Source organism: Euwallacea similis, chromosome 6, assembly GCF_039881205.1.
Source record: "Euwallacea similis isolate ESF13 chromosome 6, ESF131.1, whole genome shotgun sequence".
Classification (NCBI taxonomy): Eukaryota; Metazoa; Arthropoda; class Insecta; order Coleoptera; family Curculionidae; genus Euwallacea; species Euwallacea similis.
In genome coordinates this window covers 1,666,321-1,691,728 of record NC_089614.1, presented here as the reverse complement: position 1 = coordinate 1,691,728, position 25,408 = coordinate 1,666,321, and the positions used below count along the sequence as shown (strand labels likewise).

At 35.0% G+C, this 25,408-nt stretch overlaps 1 protein-coding gene across 18 annotated transcripts in view; it reads left to right on the top strand.

Annotated features, from left to right (window-relative positions):
• pHCl-1 (pH-sensitive chloride channel 1) overlaps positions 1-25,051 on the top strand; it is a 61,560-nt gene extending 36,509 nt beyond the window's left edge. For 4 of the 18 annotated variants that reach the window (XM_066391047.1, XM_066391045.1, XM_066391048.1 and 1 more), the window contains exons 3-15: positions 2,584-2,670; positions 2,951-3,039; positions 5,874-5,957; positions 6,695-6,759; positions 11,286-11,506; positions 11,769-11,851; positions 14,071-14,211; positions 14,778-14,930; positions 18,100-18,314; positions 18,817-18,867; positions 20,014-20,076; positions 20,594-20,701; positions 20,788-25,051. In XM_066391047.1, coding sequence (XP_066247144.1) covers positions 2,594-2,670; positions 2,951-3,039; positions 5,874-5,957; positions 6,695-6,759; positions 11,286-11,506; positions 11,769-11,851; positions 14,071-14,211; positions 14,778-14,930; positions 18,100-18,314; positions 18,817-18,867; positions 20,014-20,076; positions 20,594-20,701; positions 20,788-20,946 — 1,509 coding nt within the window. In that variant the 5' untranslated portion in view covers positions 2,584-2,593 and the 3' untranslated portion in view covers positions 20,947-25,051. Of the gene's footprint in view, positions 1-2,583; positions 2,671-2,950; positions 3,040-5,357; positions 5,395-5,873; positions 5,958-6,694; positions 6,760-11,285; positions 11,507-11,768; positions 11,852-14,070; positions 14,212-14,777; positions 14,931-18,099; positions 18,315-18,816; positions 18,868-20,013; positions 20,077-20,593; positions 20,702-20,787 lie in introns of those variants that run through there. The other 14 variants (XM_066391049.1, XM_066391054.1, XM_066391050.1 and 11 more) reach the window with 14 other exon arrangements.
• The last annotated feature ends 357 nt before the right edge of the window (positions 25,052-25,408 follow it).

Sequence of the window (25,408 nt, the reverse complement as noted above, 5' to 3'; positions counted from 1 at the left end):
GGCTCTGCTGGGTAGAGAGGTGGAAGAGGCACAGTGAATTTTACATAAAAATTGTCCAACTTCAATAACAAAAGTGACGTGTTCCGGCGATTTTTTTAAAATCTATCCCGTTTTGACATATACTAGGTTCCAATATATGTATGTTTCCAACCCCTAGAGATTGAAAGTTTGAAAATTGGCACCCTGTCCAGATTCCATTAAAATTTTCTTTTTTTTATAGAAGAAAACACTCGTAAAAAAATATTGTTCTTAATTCATGTAAAATTGCATATTTAATTAACAGTCCAGAAAATAGTATTGTTTCGTGCGCGCGTGACCAATTGTGCTCGTGTGAGGCGAGACCGAACGTTGGAAGGGATGTAAGCACGGAAAAATGAATTTTGTAATATAGAACGTGATGGACGATAGTTTTCAGTTTTAAATTCTGAAATTCCAGAAAATAGATTTTTTCCATTCGCTAAGGGAAAAGGTGTATTTTCCGTGCGTTCACGGGAAAAGTGAACTAGTTTCAATGGATACAATTAACTGACTGGGAAATACTCACTGTCCGTGTCGAATAATGGATTATACTTTTTCCACACTCGCTTGCAGCATCTGTTTAAAAATATCACTTTCCTCACTAGTTAGCAAAACAACTTGACACGTTACACTAAGAACTTTGAGATATTGTCATTTGTGTTTAATCTCTGATTGTGTGTGAGCAAACCTGATATTTTTTAAACATTCCGTAATTAAAATTAAATTTCCTACCAATAGAAAATACGAAAAAAGCACAATTTCCCATTTAAAGTACTTTGATACGTCTTCTAAGAATTTTGTAATACTGGATCTTGGTGAAACTTATCAGCTGCCCATATGTCCAATCAACTTTTGGACATGGTTTAAAATACGAACAGGAATCTTTCAAATTCCTTTCAGTGGTTTGTCGAGGAAAAGTTCTAAAAAGTAGATCTGTCCCTTCCCTCATTTGCTATTAAATAACCCCAGTGCTGTTTCGAAAAGTGGTTATCTACTTCCTGTCCACTCAGCGCTTTGTCGTATGTGATATTCATTCGCTTGGACTCACCAATTTGGTACATTGGCTTTTGTTATCATTTTCCATTTAAATTAGTAGCGTTTATTATCCCAATAAGGAAACGTGTTATAGTTAATATTCACCATTCTATCCATTAATTTCTACTAGCAAAAAATTTGAAATAACTGGATACTGGAAAATTGTGCTAACAGCGAAATCCAGCAATTGTGGGCGTAAAACGTGATGGTGATAAATTGTCTTACCACGATCATACCCCTGGTGATGGATAATGAATGGTTAAGGATGTAAAGTTATGTCATATATTATTTGCAATGGGCGCTCGCTCCCAACGTTATATTAGGAATCCCCAACAAGATGCAATAAAAATGTAATAATGTTGTTACGTTTTTTACGTATCCAGAATTGTAATTTAAACAATAAATTTGCCAACGTAGACCACGCTTTTACATGTTAATTAAATGTCATCTCTGCCCCCGTGCCGGCCTCAGCATCCACAGGGAATTCCAGTAATTATCCAGGATAGAGGCGAATCCGGAATATGGTCATCCAGGGTACTCGTATTTCAGGGTGTGGAAATGTAAGTAAATAAGTAATTCCATCGATTGTTGTATATGGGGAGCATTTTAATTTTGTCAAAATGGTAAAGAACATATGCTTCGTTATCATCTACTTGCTACCTTATTCTAACTAGGTAACGTTGGCTCTAAATGGGTTACTGTTCCCAATGGTGCTGGTTGGATATAAGCAATATACACTTTAACCGGAAACATTTTCAAGTAAACACCATATGTCACTTTTAGGGCTTGTTCAAAAACCGCTCCATATACCTATTTAGTGTCTCTATCGAGATTGTAAAATAAAGTCTTCTTTACAGAACTTTAAAATGCATCAGTTTTACTTGTTGCGCTTGAAATACACTTCAAAATATAGACATTTTACGGTCTCGCCTGGACTTCAACTTCAAAGGGAATTTTAAGCCAGACTTCCAGCAATTTTTCCTTCCAGCCCTTAGCTGAACAATGACCTATAAACTACTTGTTGACGAACTGTTTCACGGCCAGAGCTTGTCTCATAAAACGCTCATTGTTTATTAACGCCTGTGCAGTCGTTCTTGAACTTTGAAGTAAAGTAAAGTATTGTAAATCCACTGAGTTGATAATGCCGACTTATACTTCCTTATCCAATTACCGCAATGCTTGTGCAAATCAAACAAAAGCTCCGCTACAATCCAACCCAACCTTAGTTTAAAATCAATAGGTTTGACCAGTGGTGTGGACAGCGAATAATATAAATAGGACAAGCAACGATGTTAGGACAAATAACTGTGCTTTTAGGCACCTGATAGTGCCTGTAGAACTAGTATGAACTTTTCAAGAGGACGCCATTCCGACCTCTTGTACGCGATTAATCGATAACGTGCCCATTAGGGGTTAAAGACCACAGACAGTGGTGTGGTCAAGGTACAGTCAACTAAATTTCAGTTCTTTTACTTTACAAATAAAGTGATTTTTTTCGTACAGTAAATGAGGCTCTGCTCTTTGTTTCAGATGTCCTAATATGGGTCAGCCTTGGATGTTCCTTCGTGCGGCCGCTATTTTACTGGTGACAAGACAAACCCTGGCCCTGTCCGACATGTAAGTCGATAAATCTCCTCTAGTTTCCCTGTCCATTTCAATCTAAATTTCCTATGGGCATTGTCGAAACAAAAACGCTTTTAAAAGGTTGTTTGAAACAAAAGGAGCTTCCGTAACAAAAGATGTCGATAAAACCGGCCTTTAACTCCCGCGTCTGTATGTGCAAAGTTAAAAACATTTCGCGAGATGACATTCAGACTCTCAACTTCATTTATATTTTGCCTGAAGTTTATGCTAAGTCTGGACATATCCTTTCTAATCCACCGGTTTTATGTTTCAGCTTTGAAGAGGGGAAATCCGACAAGGAAATCCTGGATAATCTGCTGCGGGCGACGCGGTACGACAAAAGGTTACTGCCGCCAGTCAGAGGTAACCAAGTTTACTTTCATCCAGTGTGTGGTATTATCTTTATTGTGATTATTGCACTTTTAATGTTGATTTGATTGCATACAATGACTACTGATTTATGGCCGAAGGTTCGAAGTATCCAGTAACGAAGTTTGTTCATTCTTAACGGTTTGCCTCTTTACTCATTAACCGTTCATTAACCCCCATAAAATTGTGGATATTTCCCTGATATGAGTAGGAAATAGAATTCTGGGAGGACAATTCAAAGCATTTTCACTTAAAAATTTCCAAAAAATTTTAGTTAAAGTAAAAAATCTTACCAATATCTAAGCAGTTTACTGCCTAGGCGGCAAAAGTGACGCTGACTATCTATTTCGTCGCATTAAATTTTCCCTTTTTTTCAATCGATGAAAAGCAAGTGAACGAATAGCACACGAAACCAATTTCCTGGTTTTAAACATCGAAATTGATCTTTAGTAGAAGACTTTGCTGCCTAAGGCAATGAGTGATGGATTGCAGAGTATGTAGAGCACAGAAAAGATTTGAAGGCAGAAAAACGGCACGTAAATTTCGAAATACGGTGAATCAATAAAAATAATTATGTGAAATATTATTAGAAGTATTAAAGAAAAGCAATTTCGTGTAGGAAAAAATACTCTTTCTTCTCAAATATAACAAGAGCAGAAATCTACACACATCCACAAACGCCTTTGCCCAAGATTCTGCTGAGAAACTTCATTCCAGACAGCCTCCTCTATAACTTGCCTAAACCTGAATGTTTTGGCATGATCTTAACGCAATACTGATAGCTAAAGACTGGAATTCAATCTACCCGTAGATAAAAATAGTTTCACAAAAGTTTGCAAATCATAAATTTTATTCAGGCTGTATGAAGAATGAATGAAATGAGTACCTGCAGAATAGCAAAGCGCCTTTGGGTTTCATGGCTTTACAAAGACCCTCATGGATCAGGAGGTGTGAGATACAGCAATAAGTAAGAGAAGTACTAAAAGTACCTTTAATCAGTAAACATTAATGGAGAATAAGTGTTCTATCTAAAAATTCCGTATAGTGAGCTACGAAAGAGTTATGGCTATTTAAATTCGGGTGTATCGCGATATAAGACCCTCTCTAACGCTAAACAAAAAACTTGAGAAAATATTCCAGTTTCTCTTCATCAGTTTTCCCAATTTGCAAAATTTTGTTAGAATGTTACGTCATCATTTAAAAATGTAGCCAATAAACGAGATTAAAATGTTAATTTGAATACCCTGTATCTCAAACACTGAGCCATTGCGAATGCACGTTAATACAAATTTTTATCTTTTCTTGAAAGATCACTGCTTAAAGCTTGTTTACATATTTAATTAGCATTCTGTATATACAGGGTCGCTCACACTCAGCGTAGAATTCGATTACATCTAAACCAGTTAGTTACCAGAACCAGCCTGAACTAAATTGATCATGTCCAGGAGCTTGGACTATATTTGAAAAACAGTGAGTTATACAGTGTTTTAAAAAAATTGCACCGATTCCAACGTGTTTTAATGGAACGCCCTATGTATTATTATTTCAATACGTGAGGTCCTTTATGCCAATTGGCAATGATATTTAGAAAAGGTGTTGGATCACCACAATTTGTTGGCACACTCTGAATAATGCTTAATGCTTATAAAATGTATACTACTCTATATATCGGGTGATTCAAGGAAGTGGCTCGCCTTTATAACTTTTTTGTTTTTAACTTAAAAAGTTGAAATTTGGAAGAAAGCTATATGAGAATAAAGTCGATTGATTGACATTAATGACGTTTATCTAGCACTTCTGGTTTGACAGGAAATGACCTCAACTTTCGATTTTTAAACGCCCTATAATTTTTTTCTTTTTTGGAATCTAGAGATCATTTTTAGTCCAAAAATATGTCATTAAAAAAAATATTTGTTTTTGTGATTTTTTCATATTGAACTATACCACTGAAATATACGCATTAGGCACAATTTTAGATTGAGATTATGGGAAAAAAATACTAATTTGTCATTTTATTGAGTAATATTTCTTTTATAAGCAATTTAAATACCGAAAAACAGTTTTTTCCATTTATCTTCCGTTTTTCAAATGGCAACATCATAATAGCTTTTCGGTATTTAAATTGCTTATAAAAAAAGTATTCAATAGAGTAGTATTTTTCTCCATGACTCTGACCTAAAATTGTGCCTAATACGTATACCGCAGTGGCGTAGCACAACTATATTAGAAATATTACATGACTTTTTTTCCCAATCAGTATCTGCATTAGCTTGGATGCTATCGAATCTTACATAGAGAGACAATAGGCCACCCTGTATATGTACCTAATGGCTCAAATTTTACTAGCAGGTAATTTTTTAAATCTCTATATGAAAAGTTTGTTCAAAATCCACTATTAGTACTTCAATTCGGTCGAAAAAAAGAGTTGTGTTCAAGACTTTCCTTCCATTAGGGTCAAACTTTTGCGCATTACCCATTAAAAATCGTTTGTACGATCGCGTTCCTTATTGAGAAAACTTTTCTTATTTCAAAGCAACATCCTCGTACGTACTGTAGTACCTAAGTAGTTACACATTATTTGCTTATAGCTTTTAAATTAATTACTTACCTAGCTAAACTAGGTTACGAGATTCTCACACCAGGCTCTGTACAACTTACGTCTTCTCACTTGTGAAAACGCCTAAGTAGTAAAAATGTATGTTCTAATCGAGCCTATTCCTCTATTTATATTTATACTGGTCAGTATAAATCGTGCCTTATAGATATAATAAGCTGAATTCATACTAATCGATAGTGGAACTATCGATAGTGAAACCTTGCTGTTGCAGATGCGGACTTCTGCTGTGGCCTGCGATCGCCCGAGGATGCAAATTTCGATGACCGAAACATCCCACAGAGCGGAAAGCAGCGGGGTCCGTTAATTTTTCATTTATTTTCTTAGCATAGTGACCTTTCTCCTTTCTTAGCGCCCAATGCACCCTGGTTTTTAGCTTGGTTACGTTTGAGTTAAATTTCAGTATAAAATTCACAATAAAACATGAACTTGCCGAAACTTAACCCAAACCCATGGTGTGGTTGTGAATAACACCTTGTTTTGCATACTTCTCTGCACCAATGAGTGTTTGTGTGCCCTTGTAGGTGACGCCTTATTAAAAGATAGAGCTAGCTAAATTGATATTACCTTGCAGTCTTAATGTTGCCTTAATCAAAATAGAGCAGTATTACAGCTTAGGCGACTAAGTTAATTTCCTACATAGTATTCCATTTTCTCATTTTCACACCATTTCCATTCATTGCAGTATTATCATAGAATATTATTAATGAAGGGAACCCTTATCTTGTCAACGCAGCCTGCTGGTTAATAATCGTACACATTTCCCACTTGCGGAAGCTTATAGCTAGGACTTGTATGACGACTGAAAATAAATTTGCACCTTAGAACCGAGAAGTATTACGTATTTACTTAATAAAACACCTAAAGATTCATTGTAACGTTCTGTTCCTAAATTTAAATTTTATACTAAACTCGACACAAAATACCTACAATTTCCACTTTGAGGTTTAGTGTTTAATCTTTCCCCGTTAACTTCCTGAATGATGGAAGATATGGCCTTTAAATGGAATAAAAATTAACATTTTTCTATTTCAGGTTCCCTCACTGTCAATGTTAGCGTTCTTCTCCTTAGTTTAGCCTCTCCGGACGAATCAAGCTTAGTAAGTATTATTCATACATTAGAAAACGGGCTGCGAAAATTCGTTTCAAGTCATTTTTAAACATTATAAACGAGTTCCACTCATAAGTAAATTAAAGAAATATTTTTCGACCATTTAAATAAAACTCCTTGGGAATTATTAATTCGCCCTTATTAACATTTACATCAAGATTTTCCTTAGAAACCAAGACCCTGACCAATGCCCCGGCTCTATTTTAACGTTGACGGCACATTAATAATTTGGCCTTTATATAAATCCAACACAAGAACCTTAAGCCTCAGAACATTATTTCTCTTTTCTTCTTGTTATCTGCACGAGATATTTTCCAGGCCCACATAACTCAGATACTTGCTGCTAATTTAGGCGTTACTAAAGCTACAAAGTAATGGATTTTGCTATCTTTCTCTGAAAATGCATTTACAAGATTCGCCGCTTTTCAAGACCTTTTTCTTGAGATATAGAGCCGGTACTAATGTGTAGAGCCGAAAGTAGAGAGACTCAAACATTTTGCCGCTGCTAGCTGTAAAGATGCCATTATTTGGTGTGTTGAATCAGCGTGAAGTACACATTTCCTCGATTTGTTTCTAAAATAGGTTAATAATGAGTATATGGCTCATTATTCACCTAGCGTGTTAATAAATATGGTTTCCATGGAAATTAATGCCAAACGAAACGTTATTGTTGATGTTATGATTTAAGACGCGTTGTGTTTTTATATCTCTAATTTAAATTCTTCTTAATTTACATAACTTTATTGTAATTTCATAAAATACCGGATGATTCAAGAAGGTGGTTCGCCCTTATAACTTTTTTGATTTTAAACTTAGAAATTTAAAATTTGGAAGGCAGCTATATGAGAATAGTGTCGATTGATTGACATTAATGACGTTTATTTAGTACATCCGGTTTAACCGGAAATGACCTCAACTTTCTCTTTTTAAATATAACGCCCTATAATTTTTTTCTTTTTTGGAATCTAGAGGTCATTTTTAGTCTAAAAATATGTCATTAAAAAAAATTTTTTTTTAATAGTTTTTTCATGTTGAGCTACACCACTGGTATTAAACGTAATTTTAAGTCAAAACTATGGAGGAAAATACTAATTTGTCATTTTATTGAGTACTTTTTCTTTTATATGCAATTTAAATACCAAAAAACAGTTTTTCCCATTTATAAGATATTGAATCTTTCTTGAATCACCCAGTATAATACTGGGAAAAATCACATATGCATTATGATCCTAAAATACTTATAAACCTAGTGTCTAAGATCCCTCGACTTGTTACTTAAATCTAACGCTCGGGTCATAAAAATGCACCTCGCAATCTTAGTGTATAATATGCTAACAAATGAAAATATGATTAGAAGGAATATGATCGCAGCACTAATAATGTAAGAACTGTTGCCTTAATTGAACAACTAAAGAGAAAACTTTAATTAGATTAATGCAGAACTTTGGACTCTATTCATAATCTTGAAGTGCAATACACTAAAAGGTGTCTGAAAATGTGATTAGAGGAAACACGATGACAAGAATTACAAACGAAGTCTCAGTGGGCAAGTAAGAAATGTAAGAAAGATATCCTTAATTGAATAACAAAGAGAGAGCTTTATTTAGATTAACGCAGAGCTTCCGACTCTGTTAAAGTTTAAGAATCAAAAATTGAATTTTATTAAAGAAACTGCAGTTGTTACTCAAACACCGCTCAAAGAGATTTTGTAATCTTCATATATAATGAACACGTTAAATTTTGAACAAATTCAGGTTAGTTCAGATTAGGAACAAAGGAAAAATGGCTCGGATACGTCAAACTTAGTTTTTAATCGTAGAAAAAATTACCTTCAATTCCATGGAAAGAATAAAGTATTCTAATAGATATTGAAAGGGGACGTTGAGTAACTCGGCGATACGTGTTTCTATTTTTTGGCTTCATCAGGCAGCTGTGCGTACGAAGTAAGTAAATAGGTACTTACTCGCACTATGTTGAATATTTATGAAGATATAATGCGCATACGCATCGAAAGTACAAAAAAGGGGAACCACAAGCAAGCATTTTGTAGAAACACACAAAGCTTTCCCAAATTCGAAAATGAGTTCAGATTAGCTCAAAGACAAGAAAACATTTGACGTGCATCTTTTGCAAAAAAAGTGGGCTAATTTCATCCGGGGGAAAAAACTTTAGAAATTATTTTCTAGTTAATAAGTTTGCCTGTGGGGTAACACTAAAGCAAAAATGGAAAACACGCGTCTCTCTGCAGTTTGCATAATTAAGGGAAAATATATGTAATTAAGGAAAAATTATAAAGTGGTGGGAGTGGGTATAATCATGGAGCTGGAAAAAGTGGAGTATTTCTAAACCTCCTTATCGGAGAAAATTCCACTCAATATGGATTTAAAGAGCATTTTCTGTTCAATTGTGTACACTTCAAAGATCGCCCTTTACATTTTCTCGAGCGATTTAAATGGAGTGAAATAAATTTTCGCATTGCTAGATACATAGATATATAGTTTTCATTTACTTAACTAGAATGTATTATGTATCTGTAGCGCAATAAAAGCTGAACACTTACAATAACTATTACTATTGAAAGGTCTTTTCAATCTACCTTAATTATTCAATTTGCAGAGAACAATGTGTTTCTTGTTTAACCGCCAGTGTTCTACCTCCTAGCGACCAACTTACGATGTCTAAAATAATTTACGGTACCTTCTTTACGCTGAATTAATTTCTGAGATATGGACATTAACTTCGCTAATTGGCACACTTTAAATATACTGTTTGATGTAAGAAAGTGGCTCGCCCTTATAATTTTTTTGTTTTTAAATTTAGAAAGTTGAAATTTAGAGACAAGCTATATGAGAATAGAGCCAACTGATTGACATTAATGACATTTACCTAGTAATTCCGGTTTGACCGGAAATTACATTAACTTTCGATTTTTAAATGTAATGCCCTATAAATTTTTCCTTTTTTAGAATCTAAAGGTAATTTTTAGTCTAAAAATAAATCATTTAAAATTTTTTTTTCTGGCTTTTTCATGCCGAGTTGCGCCATTGAGGTATACGTATTAGACACAATTTTAGCTCAAAATTGTTAAGAAAAATACTAATTTATCATTTTATTGAGGGCTTTTTCTTTTATAAACAATTTAAATACCGAAAAACAGTTTTTAAAAATAAATAATAAATGGGAAAAGTGACGTAGCTCGACATGAAAAAAACACACAAAAAAATTTTTTTTAAATGACACATTTTTAAACTAAAAATGACCTCTAGATTCCAAAGAAGGAAAAATTTATAGGGAATTTCATTTAAAAATCGAAAGTTGAGGTCATTTACGGTTAAATTGGAAGTGCTAGGCAAACGTCATTAATGTCAATCAATCGGCTCTTTTCTCATAAAGCTTCTTTTCAGATTTCAACTTTCTAAGTTTAAAAACAAAAAAGTTATAAGAGCGAGCCGCCTTTTTGAATAACCCGGTATATACTTTAAAATAAGAATTTGAGGCGCAATGGTCATTAATAACCATATTCTACACTTGTAAAAGCACCTGGAAAACCTGCATATCTTGAAGAAAACCTTAAACCCGGAAATGCATTTTTTGGTCTTCTTGCAAGGTAAGCAAGACTGAGATGTCCTGATGAATAGAAGAATTATTATTATTAGAGACGTGTAAATTCGCTAAAGCGATCAGTAACTTCATAATGGGAGAATTACAGATAAGATAAAATTTCTAACGAAAATTCCATAGACAGGAAAGTTAGAATTTACTTTAGATTTCGTTTTTGCACTTGCATTAACATGATGAATTGCACGTGAAAGCTTGTTCCAAAACACACACTTTTTTCTCAGTCAGTGCCTATTATGTGTGAAGAAAACTCAGAAATGCTCCGCCATCACAATTTGGCTTAACATGAATTTCTAACTGAGGCTGAATTTATATCTACATGTAGATCACGAAGTTTGTAAATTATCAGTTGAATCAACGAAATATGGCGAATATTCTGACAAGTATACAGAATGACGTGCCTCCGTGGGTTTATTGACTGCGGTTCCTCCTTAGTAAGACTGCATAGAACACACTAATGAAACGCACTAAATGGTAATAGGCTCCCGATTCCCCTCAATCATCAGAGATTATATAGCATTTATCATAAAAAGATAACAAGATATCTCGATATTCTCGAGCTGTAGAGAAAGCAAACATTGAACCTCTATATTCCCGGCATCAATCATTTTAACTATAGAAACAGTTTTCATAGACTTTAAACTTTGAGAAGATGTAGGCATCAATTGCATTGCATATGGACCCTAAAGATGGAAAAACCTGTTACGGAAAATTCTAAAGAAGCTGTAAAGCTGGGAACAAGAATAAGATGCTCAATATTAACATGGAGAAAAAGTGGATAAATGAACCTGGTACTAAGATGTGTAATTGAGGGCGAACACTGACAAACTACCCTTACTCTTTTATATCTACTACATATTTTATTCCATCGTGCTTATTTTCATTTTCGTATTTCAGAAATACGAAGTAGAGTTCCTCCTGCAACAACAATGGTATGATCCAAGACTCCGATATTCGAACCAAAGTGAGTACAACTACTTAAACGCCATCCACCACCATGACGATATCTGGCTACCAGACACCTATTTCATTATGCATGGCGATTTCAAGGATCCTTTGATCCCGGTTCACTTCAGTTTACGGATTTATAGGAATGGAAGCGTCAACTATCTGATGAGGTAAATGTTTTGTTAATTATAAAGGGTTGAAATGCAATTGAAAGTACCTGCTGTAAGCTAAGACCCATAGAAACGCGAATTCTAACAAAGCGTCTCCGAAATGTAGTTTCTATTTCCATTATTATTGGTCTGGTGAATTATTAATTAACTGGAAAATATGGCTTTGTCTTCTGGGGTTACAGGCTAATTTTAGCTTAAATTATTAATTGAAGGCCATGCTCTATAATAATAAAACGGTTGCCTAATTAAATTTTATTTTCAGGAGGCACTTGATACTCTCCTGTCAGGGGAGCCTCAACATATTTCCCTTCGACGATCCTAAATGTACATTTTCAATGGAAAGTAGTAAGTAAACGTTTTAAATTCAAAAAACCCTATTGCTGTTCCTAATTACTTGATATTACTTATCCTGAATCGCTAAAGCTAAATTACTTTGGTCTTTTCCATTGAGACTTATTTTGTACATTCTAATTGCGAGTAGGAGGATGTTTTGTTTCGAAACTTTAAAGGAAAGTTCTTAAATTTGGGTCCGTCTGTGGGGTAGGAGGTAATTGTAGGGACCAAACATAAGGCCCTGTCTGTTTATTAATTCTTTACCCTCGATGGCTGTCTCTGCTTCGTCATAGGCTAACATGATAATCTTGAAAAGGGTAACTGACTAGAAAGGCAGCTGTGCCGTCGTGAAGTTGCCATTTATCATGAGTAGACTTACAGGGTTCATTAAAACAATTCTTTGAGTACAATCGGTTGATTCGAAATTTCAACATGTTTATGTATACTTCTCGTTGGTAGTTAGTACTCGGTTTCTCCTTTTCACAATTTCCTAATCCTAGTATTAGTTTTTACAGGGTGTTTCAGTTTTTTAAAGGGTTGAAGAAAGTGGCAAAATATGATGATTTTTATAAGAAAATCTTAGGTACTTAACTAAAAATTTTAAAAAAATTAATATCGATTTAGTCTGCCAAATTCAAGTATTATTCTCTGCTTCTTCGTTAATTCGATATACAGAGTGTCCCGTAAATCGACGGTATTCCTTGAATGGTGTATAGACCAACTCAAAATAAGTCGATTTAACTAAACTTGCCTTAGCCCAAAAGTTGATAATAACCGAGGTATAGAGTGTCAAAAGTGAAAAAATAAATCACATTTTCTTTAATATGTCTTCACTACTTCGAACTAATTTCACGATATTTTATATTCGGGAATTTCTTAAGACAATAAATTCAAGTCTATCGACGATTTCGGTGTACCTTCTAGAGGGTGCCAGAGGAGGCCATTAGGACTCATTAAAGCTACCAAGACTTTTTTGAGCCACGGTGTATGTCATTTTGGACTAGATAAATCTTTTCTCTCACCTTTCCTGCTTAAAAATGGTATACCCTATTGAAACCGCTAGAAGAAACGGTTTCCGAGAAAAAAGCATCTAAAGCTGATGATGCATGCAAATTTATTGTCTATTAATTTTTAAATAATTATTGCTGTTTTACTTTTTAGTAAATGTATTGAAAATTTACTGCAGAAGAAGCTCATTGTCAAACTATTTCAATAATTAGGAATTCAAATGAAAAAAAAGTTCGAAGTAATGTAGACGTATTAAAGAAAATGTGATTTATTTTTTATCTTTGACACCCTATATCTCGGTTATTATCAACTTTTGGACTAAGGCAAGTTTAGTTAAATCGACTTATTTTGAGTTGGTCTATCCCTCCTTCAAGGGATATCGTTGATTTGCGGGACATCCTGTATTTATTGACATATTAGTTGAAATTCGTTTCAACGTTGTTGAATTTTACTACGTATTCAAAGTGGTATGCATTCTTACATGTAGTGTTCCCGTCACGTCGCGTTTAAGTGTGTGGGAAATGTAGCAGAGATTCGAAAAGTTGACTCTGCTGAACAGGATCAATGTGTTAATATCACAACAAAGTGTTGTTTGATTGGCATGCGAGTGATAATACTTAAAATTCCTCCTGCATGCCCTTCTGAAGGCCTTCGTCCTTGAGGTCCTGTTCGAAAGATTCTACATAATAAAAAAGACATTTTCTGTCGTTCGTTGTTTATTATCAATTTGATTGCATTTATTTGATGTTAGCTAAGAAAACGACTTGGAGATTTACATATTCAACTCAAGCATTCACTTTTTCATTGCTTCCTACTTTTGGTGCCATTGCGACGATTCAACTAATCCCACGCCAACGACAAACAACAGAATATTGAACTTTCTTCAAGATGGGATGAATTTCGCCCACAAGCCACTACCGCGGATTATTTCCTCCTTTGATGTCCACATTCTAATTATCTCGGTTTTCCTCTTATCAAGTAAATGGTAGATTTAACCGACTTTGGATTTCCAACTTTAACAATTCCTTTTCCTTTTTCGAAGTTTCTCTAATTATGCAAGATGGTTCATGCCGAGAACTAATTAGTCTCGAAACACAAAATCAACATTGCCGGGCAGCTTTAGACAATTATGATAATTTAGCAAATATTCCCAGTCGCTGCATAATTACCAAACCATTGTTTGACTAGAGTTTAATAAAATCGTGTTATGTGTTCTTTTGCAGTATCATATGAAATTACATCGATAAACTACGTGTGGAAAAACGACGAAGACGTGCTTCGGAAGTCTCCAAGCCTAACGACCCTCAACGCTTATCTAATCAACAATCAGACCCTAATATGTCCCATACAGTCTAGTTGGAGAGGTGAGATTTTCTTGTGTAAATATTTCAGGGATTTTCGCAGTTTCAGCGTGATTATATGTCTCTCACAAATTAAAAGAAGAATCGAGAATTTATTAGGGCTTTTAGGGAGCAAGAAAAGGTAAAAAATGTGCCATTTATTATTTATACAACGTTCGTTCCACGATGGCTTTTATGGGCGATCTCACAAAATAATTTGTCAAGGATTAACTGATCCTTGTACCCTCTGAAAAGCTGTACTGAATGCAAAAAGCACAAGTGACAGTGATGAATTGTAGCGGGAGTTGCAAGCTCTAACATGGCCCATTTAGCGCCAAAACCTGCGACTTTAGACCCGCCTCATAACTTTCGAACTTTTTCTGCTGTAGAGCACTAATGTTCTTAAATTAGGTCAGATACTGTCAACACTGATAAAAATCTTATGGTCCCAGAAAACTCCAGGATTAACCATATATTCCCCATATGCTTTCGAAATATTGGGCTAATCCACTTAATCCACTTCCGAGGCTCGGATATGTATACATGGCTAGTTATACATATTTTATATCATATCGACATTTTTTTTCCAGGGAACTATAGCTGCCTTCGAGTACATTTAATATTCACAAGGGATCGAGCGTTTTACTTCACCACGGTATTTATACCGGGTATAATATTAGTGACGTCTTCGTTTATTACTTTTTGGTTGGAGTGGAACGCTGTGCCAGCCCGAGTCATGATCGGTAAGTAATTCCTGTTTTTATAACTAAATTTCCTGTTAGTGAGCGGCAGTGCAACTATTACCCGGAATGGTATTTTTTACGTGTTAAATGGAAACCCGGGTTTGGAATGAATGGAAAATTGCCACGTTTGTCAGCGCCTAGAGGTGAACTTTAGTAGAGGGTAAACACGTAACCCGATTGCAAATGGAAGCAAGAGCGCTCCGTAACGAAACAATTTTGTCTTCTTTTTTGAGTTTGTTTGAGCAGTTCCAATTTTAAGATTAGTATGGGTGGCTTTACCTGCACACAGTTTCTCATAAAAATTTCAAGAAAATGCATGATACTCTCAATATTTAAAGTATAAATTTGCGCATTAGCGTATTCCAACGAGACTTTCTCCATTAAAATCACATTGTTCTAAAGAAGGCTCAAATTTGGTGCCAAAATGTTGGTAAGAAGCGATTTCACCGTTCACGGTTGATATCGAGATAGTTGTTTTCTCATACATCATTGAATTTTTGGAGAACCTGGGGAAATCTGAATTCTAAACGTTTTGTTTCAATCTGGGCGGTTTTGAAAACTTAAAGTAGCCTGCATGTAAAACTTTATCTCCTTTTAAATTATGTGGCTAAGGAAACCCAACGTAATCTGAACTAACCGAGTTCTAAACGTGTCGTTCCATGGCTTTTATCAAGCTATCATACTCCCAACACTAATCCAAAGCTATCTGAAATCAAAATGCGTTTTTCAAAACTTGAAGTTACCTGTGTTGGATTATCAACATCTTTGGTGATACACAACGCATTCCCGATATCATTATGATGACTCAGTTCATATTATCGGGAACGCCGCCAGAGCCAGGCTTTGAAAAAAGTGCTGTAGTAGTCTTTTAGAGTTTATAGAGTTAGGACCGTTTCGTTTAGTCTCTCTTTTAGTTATTTAACTTGTGTTCCCCTTTTATATATCGTAATTATAACCACCCTTAAATGTCTGTGTGGTGTTATTCCTGAAACCTTGAATTATCTAACAACCTAAACTAATCTTTAAAGTGTTCCTTGTTGAGGCTAAACAAAAAACAGAACTCAGATTCGAACTGAAGTTTGTCTTCCTATGATACCTGATGATACCCCCGTGATACCTCAGGTTGCAGGTTTAGGACTTGTCTCCAAATTTCCAGTTAAGAGTCAGTTACACTAACTGGCAGATGAGGTATTGTTTATATGTTGAATAAGGTCAAATTGCCTTATTCAACCAAACTATCATAATTCTTACATTATGCGTGCGCCCACAAGATTGTCATAAATGCAGCAAAATAATAAACACAATCTCTTATCTTCAAAGTTGTTGTTGTTATTAAATGTGCGGATTTAAGGATAAAATAACACCAAAAGACACAAGACACAAAAACTATGGAAACCCAGAGCTGAATTAATCCCATCCACGTTCAATATTATGTCACGAACATATAAGTTGTTACTCGTGTGCTCCCTGGCTCCGCTACCCTAACACCGATCGTTTGGCAATAACATCGACGCATTAAATAATGCTGAAGCATCCTTTGGATTCGCCAACTGCACTACGTTAACGGAAGCGTAACCACTTCCGCATATATTGAGTTAATTGCTTCTGGCCATTTCAACTGACCGATTTTGACCATGCCATGGTTCCCACCATCCTGAAAATGCCTATCCAATCTGCAGTTTAACATAATATGGCTAAGTTGCCTGCAGCCTGGAGCAAATCAATTTTGAATTAGAAGTTTATCTACCACATGCCAGTGCCCGCTAACAGGGTGTCAATTAACCATTAATTTCCAGTGTTATAGATGTCAATAAAGCGAAGCTGAAATTTAAATTCCATAATTGGCCAGTCTAAACTCCTTAGTTCTCTTTAGGAAGGTAACACCTTAATTTAAGCCAGGCTTATAAAATGATCCTAAATAGCAGATGATGAAAGGTTTTTTTTGACTAAAGCTATAATTTCTCAGTGATGAAGGAAGGACGGCTATCCGAAACAACCTTGCAGTTAACAAACACTTTCACTGGTGGTTAACTCTACTTTGCATGCAGTTTTAGCGAAACATTGCAGACCCAGCCCCAAAGGTATCAATTTGATTTTGATACTTTCTAACGAGGAGATTCTCAACCTTCAAACCAAAAAAATTCAGTATTTAATTCAAAATTATTGCTGCAAGTTTCGTTTGTGTATCACACATGTTTGTGCTTTTCTTTGAGCCTGGTAACTCATACTTCTTGAGATTTGGCGTTTCCTTATCCCAATTTTTGTTCTACCGGATTCTGGCCTCTTCGTTTCACCATTGAATAAACTGAATAAAAAATTAATTTCTGCGAGGAATAATTTAAATTTTGAGTTTTTAGCGTAGGTGCAATGAACATGAAGTAATAAAGTTACAAAATGGAAATTTGCGAGCAAATTTTCCCATTTGTAATTTTATTACTGTGTACTCATTGCACCCACTTCTGCGTAAATGCTAAAAATTCCCAACTCAAACCATTTGCAATTGAATATGCTTCTCTTTACTTTAGTTCGCTACTGTTCTGAAACTTCTATTTTTTCGATTTATCTCCAGATAGCTTAACTGCAACTACTGGAATACATTATTCCATCTCTTCTAATATCAATATTGATTCGGAAAAGCAACTTAAAGCCAAATTTAGAAACTCGACGTTCAATTCAGATTTGGCGCTGACAAGTAAATACTAATAAACTTACTTGCCCCATTTGTATTCCCACCGGATGTGAAGTTGTCGTTAAGCCACCGTTGGGCTGCCGTCGAAGATAAATCAATTTTGCCCTTTTTGCGTTGGCGCTCGTAGTAATAGTGTATCATGACGTCCTGATTCAATGAAATCAGTCGCTGACGACACGGGATTATAATTTGATTTTTAAAGAAATGTTGCATTATTGTGGCTAAGTTCGATTAGGTATTCGAGAAGGCTCAAAGTCCTTAGGATTACCCTAAGAAAGAAACGAGTACAGGAATTTCTCGGCGAACAGAAAAATAGAGATCCCTCCTCTATGAATTATTTCTGTGAACTTCGAGGTTTCGCGGGTGAATAACCGAACTTGGCTCGCAGCCCAACGCCAAATCCAACTTCAGGAACATGTATTAGGCGGCGCCAGCATAACCATGGTATTATTAAACTAGTTATTGTTTTTTTTGTTCCAGGTGTAACAACAATGCTCAACTTTTTCACGACATCCAACGGTTTCCGATCGACTCTTCCAGTGGTGTCCAACTTAACCGCGATGAATGTATGGGACGGGGTTTGCATGTGTTTTATATATGCGTCCCTGTTGGAGTTTGTGTGTGTCAACTACGTAGGGCGCAAAAGGCCCCTACACAATGTAGTTTATAGGCCTGGGGAAAACCCTTTCACTCAGGTGGGTACGCTAGAATAGATTAGGTTTTTTACTTTCGTACACAGGGTTAAAATTGCCCACTTTAGGGTCTTCCAAAGATATAGCTGTAGCATGTTCAAAGTGCAGATTTCATTGAAGAAGCATTACATCTCAACATTACATATTGAATGGCCAGTTCTGCAAATATCTTCTCTTTTCTATTCTCTCTGCTGCATGATCAAGCATGACTACAGCATTTAGTCAATGTTACATCCACGGAGATAATACATTAAAAGAATATTTCTTGCTACTGATGGTAGCTACTACTAGAAAATTAATTTGGCTAGGAAATTGCTTATAAAAAGCCTTTTCAATCGAATTTTTGATGGTAGGAACTGTCCAACGTAGGTTGTTTATATATGTGTTCTTTTGAGTCGAAGAATAGTATAGTGAAAGCACAGTAGGTCTATTTGAATAAAATTGTCTAAACGCTGAATTCAGTGCTAGTGTGGCATCTGATTAGAACGTCCTTGTCCTTTTACAGCGTTTGCCGGCTGTGCTGAGCAGGATAGGCATTATACTGGCCAGTCCATTGGTAAGCCTAGCCCTATTTTATGTAAACTAAGCCTAAAAGAATCGCCTCAGCATTATTAATACGTCATTTCGCGAGCATTTTGCCTTTTTTGCTTTGTATACCCAGACCTAACAAAGCTTTGCTTACATCATACGTTATACTAACAACCATGCTTCTAAGTAGGTTATTTTCTAACATTCACCGACATCTAATGTAGCTTTATCATCAAGTGTGAAAGTTTATCAGATCTTTCTGGTTGAAAATAAAATCGTATGCAGCAGGTATACGAGTTGGTTATGCATAAACGAGCATGGTTGCTAGACTGTAAACCAGCAAAGCTTTGAATCGAATAAACGCTTACTCTAAAGAATGCACGGCCAGTATATGATAATAAAGTAACTTGCATGCGCATGCGTCCTGCTCATGCGCAGCGCCTTTTCTTGCCATTATCTAAGGCAGCATGGCTGTAGTAATGTAGGTGTCACCATTTTCTATTTAAAATGTGATAAAATAAAAGGGTTTCGAGTACCTACCATTTGAATGTTAAATAAATTTTTACCTATGTATATTATGTATAGAGCAGGATGTTTGTTTTACGACAACAAATCATACTCAGGATAAGTATACTTAGTGAGTTAAACTGTATGAGACCCACTGACAGTGATCCCAGGTCGAACTAAAAGTGGAAAGTTGTGCTGTTTTCGCTAACCTAATATATCTACTGCAAACTCAACTACATGAAAAGAGATTCGAATATCGAAAATTTTATTTGTTAATTTTTGCCCTAAAAATTGCAGCCAATGCATATTTTTCCATTTAGAAAGAAACTCATTCCATTAAACTAGAGCAAATTACTTAAGTATTGCTCATTCTTCAACTTCTTAATGCACCGATTAACCTAATTTTTGCAGTAATCTGTGATATTGGACAGCTATCCTTCTGGAAAACTGTTATCTCGCCGAGATGAGATACTTAAATGTAAATTGAAATATTTTGGTCAATACTTAAACCAAAATTGAACTAAATAGGTTAACTTACTTCTCCTTCCTAAGACCTGAGAGATCTTATGTAGGAAACTAAAATGTTATTTCCATATTCGAATCTCTCGTTACCAACAGCTAAAGCGCTTTTATTACTTAATTTCCATTTCCTTTTATTTTGTAACAGGAGACTGCACAACAGGAATATTATTCCGCATTCTGCGAAAGCCCCAATTTTAATCAGTGTCTAGTAAGTCTATGCGAAAGTGTTCCTTAGAACTAACTTAGATCAATATCATATGGAATATTTGAACTAACCCCTGAAGTATTTTGCTTGCAAAAAGACTTGAAAGAAGATATGCATGAGCTTTTTTTTCCACATTGTACAGATGTCCCCCTATTTTGCACTTATTAATTGTTCTATGCGCGAATCCAATGAAAATAACTGTTAGTTATGAAAACTTACACACACAGTGATAAATTTGCACAAGTGCAATTTACAATTTACACTCGTGCAAATTGAACTAAACAAGATAGTTCTGCATAACTTGAATATGTGCAAATTTTCGAAAGTTTTCATAGCACTGATTGTATTACCCTGGATACTCATCTTGAATCTCTGATACTTTATATCTTAACGCCATACAAGATAAAATGCTTTCTCAGAACTAACACCTTAAAAATGGGATCTTGGTAATCAATAACACAGGGAGAGTGTGAATTGGCTAGGGTTCAGGTACATATTTAAATGAAACAACCCTTTTCAGGGTGACAAGAAGAGGGACTCAACAACAGTTGCAAACGAAATTGTGAGTTGCCCCAATTGTGGACCAAATCCGTGCACCCACACGAATAATGGCTGTCCTGCTGCTGAGGTAAATCTCGCGTAAACTTCTATGTAATGCACACTAGAAAAATGTGTTAACCCAGAATCTAACCTTAATAAGCCTACTTTGAATAGGCTCCTGTGTTGCAGGTGAGGAAGAAAGAACCTCCTCATCCAATCAGAGTAGCGAAGACCATAGATGTCATAGCCAGGATTACGTTTCCTACAGCGTTTGCCATTTTTCTCATATTCTTCTTTTATCACTACAAGAGCTTTACCAACGCACATGAATGAACAATGTTATACGCATATTGTGATGATGATGACCTAAAGCTATGCCTAGGTTTAACCCTAGGGATAACTTTACTTGATTGAATTGGGGTACATATCAAGCATGACAGGGACTTGTTCAGTGTACTTTACGACGTTTTAGTTAAAAAAGTTTCTGCAAAGTTCGCAATACGCGGTAGCTCTTGAAGCACTGTACATATTTAGAAAATTTTCATATTTTACAGTAAGTATAGGCCATTGTTAGCGATAAGATTGACACTGAAAACATAATTTTTACTCACTCAAAGCTTTCAAATATTAGGACTAGTTATCAAGGTAAAGTTGTACATTAAAAAGCTAAATATTCTAGTCACCAGTCACCGAGATTAAATAAAAATTAATTATATCTGAAATATCTCAGTCGATAGAAGAATCGTAATGTGAACACCTTGGATGACTTGCTCGTATTAGTGTAGCAACCCTTCTGTGATTATAGATGATATTCAGTGGTCACCATGATGATTTTGTACCTGAGTTAAGTTCGTTTCAAATTTTATAATATATTATTTATCCATAAGTTATAACTCACCTGAAATATTTTATTGAGAGAGTTTGATAATTGTTACCCAAGTTTCTAAGTTAAGTTAAATGACAAGATTTAAAATAATTATCAATTAGGTACATAAAGTTGCATTCCAGAACTCAGAATTATCCTTTATAACACCATCATATTTAAGCCCTAATTATACATAATATAGTATTCACTGAATTACTAATGCCTTGTATTTGTAAATAAGATTTCAACAAATTATTTCCTAGTTCTTAGATTTTGGCTGGGACTATCCAGCTTAGGCGCTAGGTAATCCCGGCCTTAGATCTAAAGTATTCTGCAATTTGCCTTACTGTCCACATCGCACAGTTTCGAATCTCCTACCCTAGATCGGTGTGCTAGTTTTCATGTGAAGCAAACTGCAGGATTTTTTAGGAGTTTGATGAAAATAAGATATGTAGTATATTCGCCTCGAGCACGTATAGAGCAAAACCTGTGATGATGACTTATGCTGATGCTTATTTGAACCAATTTTATCAATAGGCAAACAACATTATAATAGTATTTATTGTAATAACCATAATAATATAAAGGCAAGTCGCCACCATACACCTAGCTCCCAAAACTGATGATTCTGGCCTCATTGTTTTGATCAAAAGGGAGAAATTGAAAAAGGGAATTGAGAGTCAGAGGAAAGTCGGTTTAAAGAAATGCAGTTAAAGAGAAATCTAAGATCATTCTTTGGAAAACCGCTATCAAAAACACAATTTTTCCAATTTTCCCGGAAAAAGCAATTGGAAAAACCATAACTTTCACAATAGTACTTCGTGATTTATACAGTCAAATGCCTTGAATAAGTCCCAAAGCACCATGGCAGTTGTCTCCTGCTCATTCATTTCAAGGTAATAGGGGACTTCGAAACCGGAAATATTACCTGAATTATCGAAAATCGAATTGCTCCCCACTCAAAATATTAGCTTTTTAAAGAAACAAATAATCTAGGCCTTACGTCCATTTGCACCGCTCCTCCTTAAATTTAAGTCGAGGTGCATTTTAAAGTTTGCCATCTAAAACGCAATACATCAGACAAAACAGTCATCTAACGTTTTTGCCACGGCAAAATATCTTATATGAATATTTCTAAGGCTCGCTTTTACTTCAATTTAAGGAAAATTGGTGGAAATGACCTTTAGTCAACCAACCTGAACAAAATATTATCTCTCTTTTTATTGACCTAAATTATAAGTTGTCCAGTCTATGAGCGATGCACGTCATAAACCACGTGATTTCATTGCCAACCTTCATGTTCAAAATACGAAAAGTTTTTAACGAGGAATTCTTTAAGTGAAGAATAATTATGTAGATAAACTGCAACTAATGCTTGGACCTAAGGGTAACCTACCCGTTAACGTTTAGTAAAATATTTAAACTTAACATGAACATAAATAATGGACATGTTAACAACAATGTTGGCAGCAGTGCGGGGTGTCGCCAAGTTTGTCGTATGTTTGTCCGTTTTGACATTGCGCCTACTCCATTCCGCCATTTTATTTTTTGTTGTGATGGTTGGGTTTACTTGAATACCATGAATTTTTTCACCATATTCTATCAAAGTTTTCCTTTTACTGGTGATTTCTTTACCATAAACTCTTGTTTCAAAAACACAGGCTTGTGTGAATACATTTCACGTTTATTATTAGTGTTTTTCGTTATGCCAAAGCTGCTAAATAACCGATGTAAGGAGCCCGTTGCTCCCTTGATAAAAAATTTTGAACGGGAAAGGAACAACGGCCCTTTGTTGCCATCGAATGACATTAGAGAACCATGTTTATCATTTTTATTAAAGTTAATTAATTGTATATTTAAATACTGTATAAGAAATGTTGAGTTAATCATGCAACCGGCAACATCGCTGAATTTCTGCGCTATAACGTGCATCGGTTTTTGTGCTGGACAACCAACAGAAACATAATCATCGAAGAATTGTTGTGGTCAGTTATACCGCAGGCGGTTTAATCGCGCGGTCGAAATGGCCGGCCGATAAGGGCGAAAATTTAAAAAGAGGAAAACACTGCATCTTCGAGTTGAAAAACCAGGAAGGGACGAAAAAGTTCTCGATGTGTCCCTGAGTTGCCAGTAAGTTGAGTTTGCGGTGAAACCTTGTAAGATTCTGCCCTCTACATTAGACCATAATAATCAATTTTAGTATTAAAATCTGGTTGGTATCTACCTACCTATACTACTGTAATGGTCGGTTCTGGAAGTTACTAACCCGAACTAACAATTTTGGCCTCGTTGGAAGTTCGAAATAAGACATTAAGAATGGGACAAAAATTAGTTAGTTAATCTGGATGATTGAAATTTTCCGTCCCCATATATCCCTATTAAATTAGTAGTAAAAATAGAATGCTTCTGTGATAAATTACTGTCTCTACTTAAAAATAAGATTATAAATATCCAAGAAAAGGCCAGAATCTTATAGATCGAGATTTAAATGGGGAATTGCGCTACCATGGCATGAAAACATATGTGTCTAAGATTGCAATCGAATTTTCCCATAATTAGTAGAGGAAAAATCCAGAATTTAATATTAATAAAAACATTTCCAATTGTACTGTATGCTAAATTGTCTGCTATCCCGGCATTCCGTGATGAATTGAAGGGTTTAATGTATAAATTTTAGAAATCGCTAGATTTCAAATTAGGCATTGCTGCTAATTCCCAATAACGCCTTAACATGATAACGGTAATTAAGGCCTTCTACAGCTTTCACATGTTTGATACAGTGTATATAATAGCGTAGGTAAACAGTTCTTCTTACTATAAAAGATACTTAAGTGAGTTGAACTTGCGTCAAATAACGAAGATTATATGCCTTCAAGATTGAGTATATATCTTGATTGATGTAAATACTACCCAATTCATTCATCGTTCCAATTTACCAATATAAAGTAGGTACCTTGTGAAAAGGTTTATCAAGTTCAGTACCTACTTATTTCTTTGCTTTTTACCCTGATACTGTAGTGTTGTCCCACTTCAAATATATTTTACATACCTCACACCATCCTAGTATTTCATCAATATATAATCATAAAGTGCTTCGACCAAGTCATTATTTTCAACGAATTCTAAAAGTATTTGCCTTTAAAAATCTTGTAAAAAATATAAATGAACAATTTTGCTATTTACTTATTTGATGACAATCTCCTAAAATTATTTAAACCTACCTATAAATCATATTTTTCAACAATATGCCTACTTCATTCATTTCATAAATAATAATTTTCCAATATTCGATACAATGATCTAGAGATTAGTAACCATAGAAACTAGTGAAATGTAGGAGGAAACTTAGCAATAATATTATAAATTTTGCAATTAGTATGTAGTAGAAGATAACCGAATCACAATACGCCTTGTACATCACACTTTATATTATAAAATGCCACTGTATATATTTATATGCACACTTAATATTTTATCATCATATATCTGCGTATATTTACAATTAATTACTACTAAATAACGATCTTGTCATTCGACGTTAAAATTTTAAAACAAAACTATTTTTAAAAATTACATTTGTCGTTTTATTTTTATCTTAATCCCATTCGTTTTCATTGATCCCTAAACTTTTTACCAATAAATTAATAATTGTAGGTGGAGAGAGTATGTGAGAACACGACTTACAGGTCTAGCAAAGGTCGAAAACCGGAAGCTTAATTGACTTTCGAATTCTTTTAACTTTTGCATAACTGAAATGTGAATCATCTGTTAATTTTTACATACTATCCTGTGCCTGCGTGCTGACATCATTCATTTGTATAATTTATCTACTGTTAATTAACATTCATTTAGTTTGATGAGCAAAAGGGTTGTTCAAGGAAATCCAACCCACTTTTGTACCTTTTATTGGTGGAGATTATTCAATTCTAT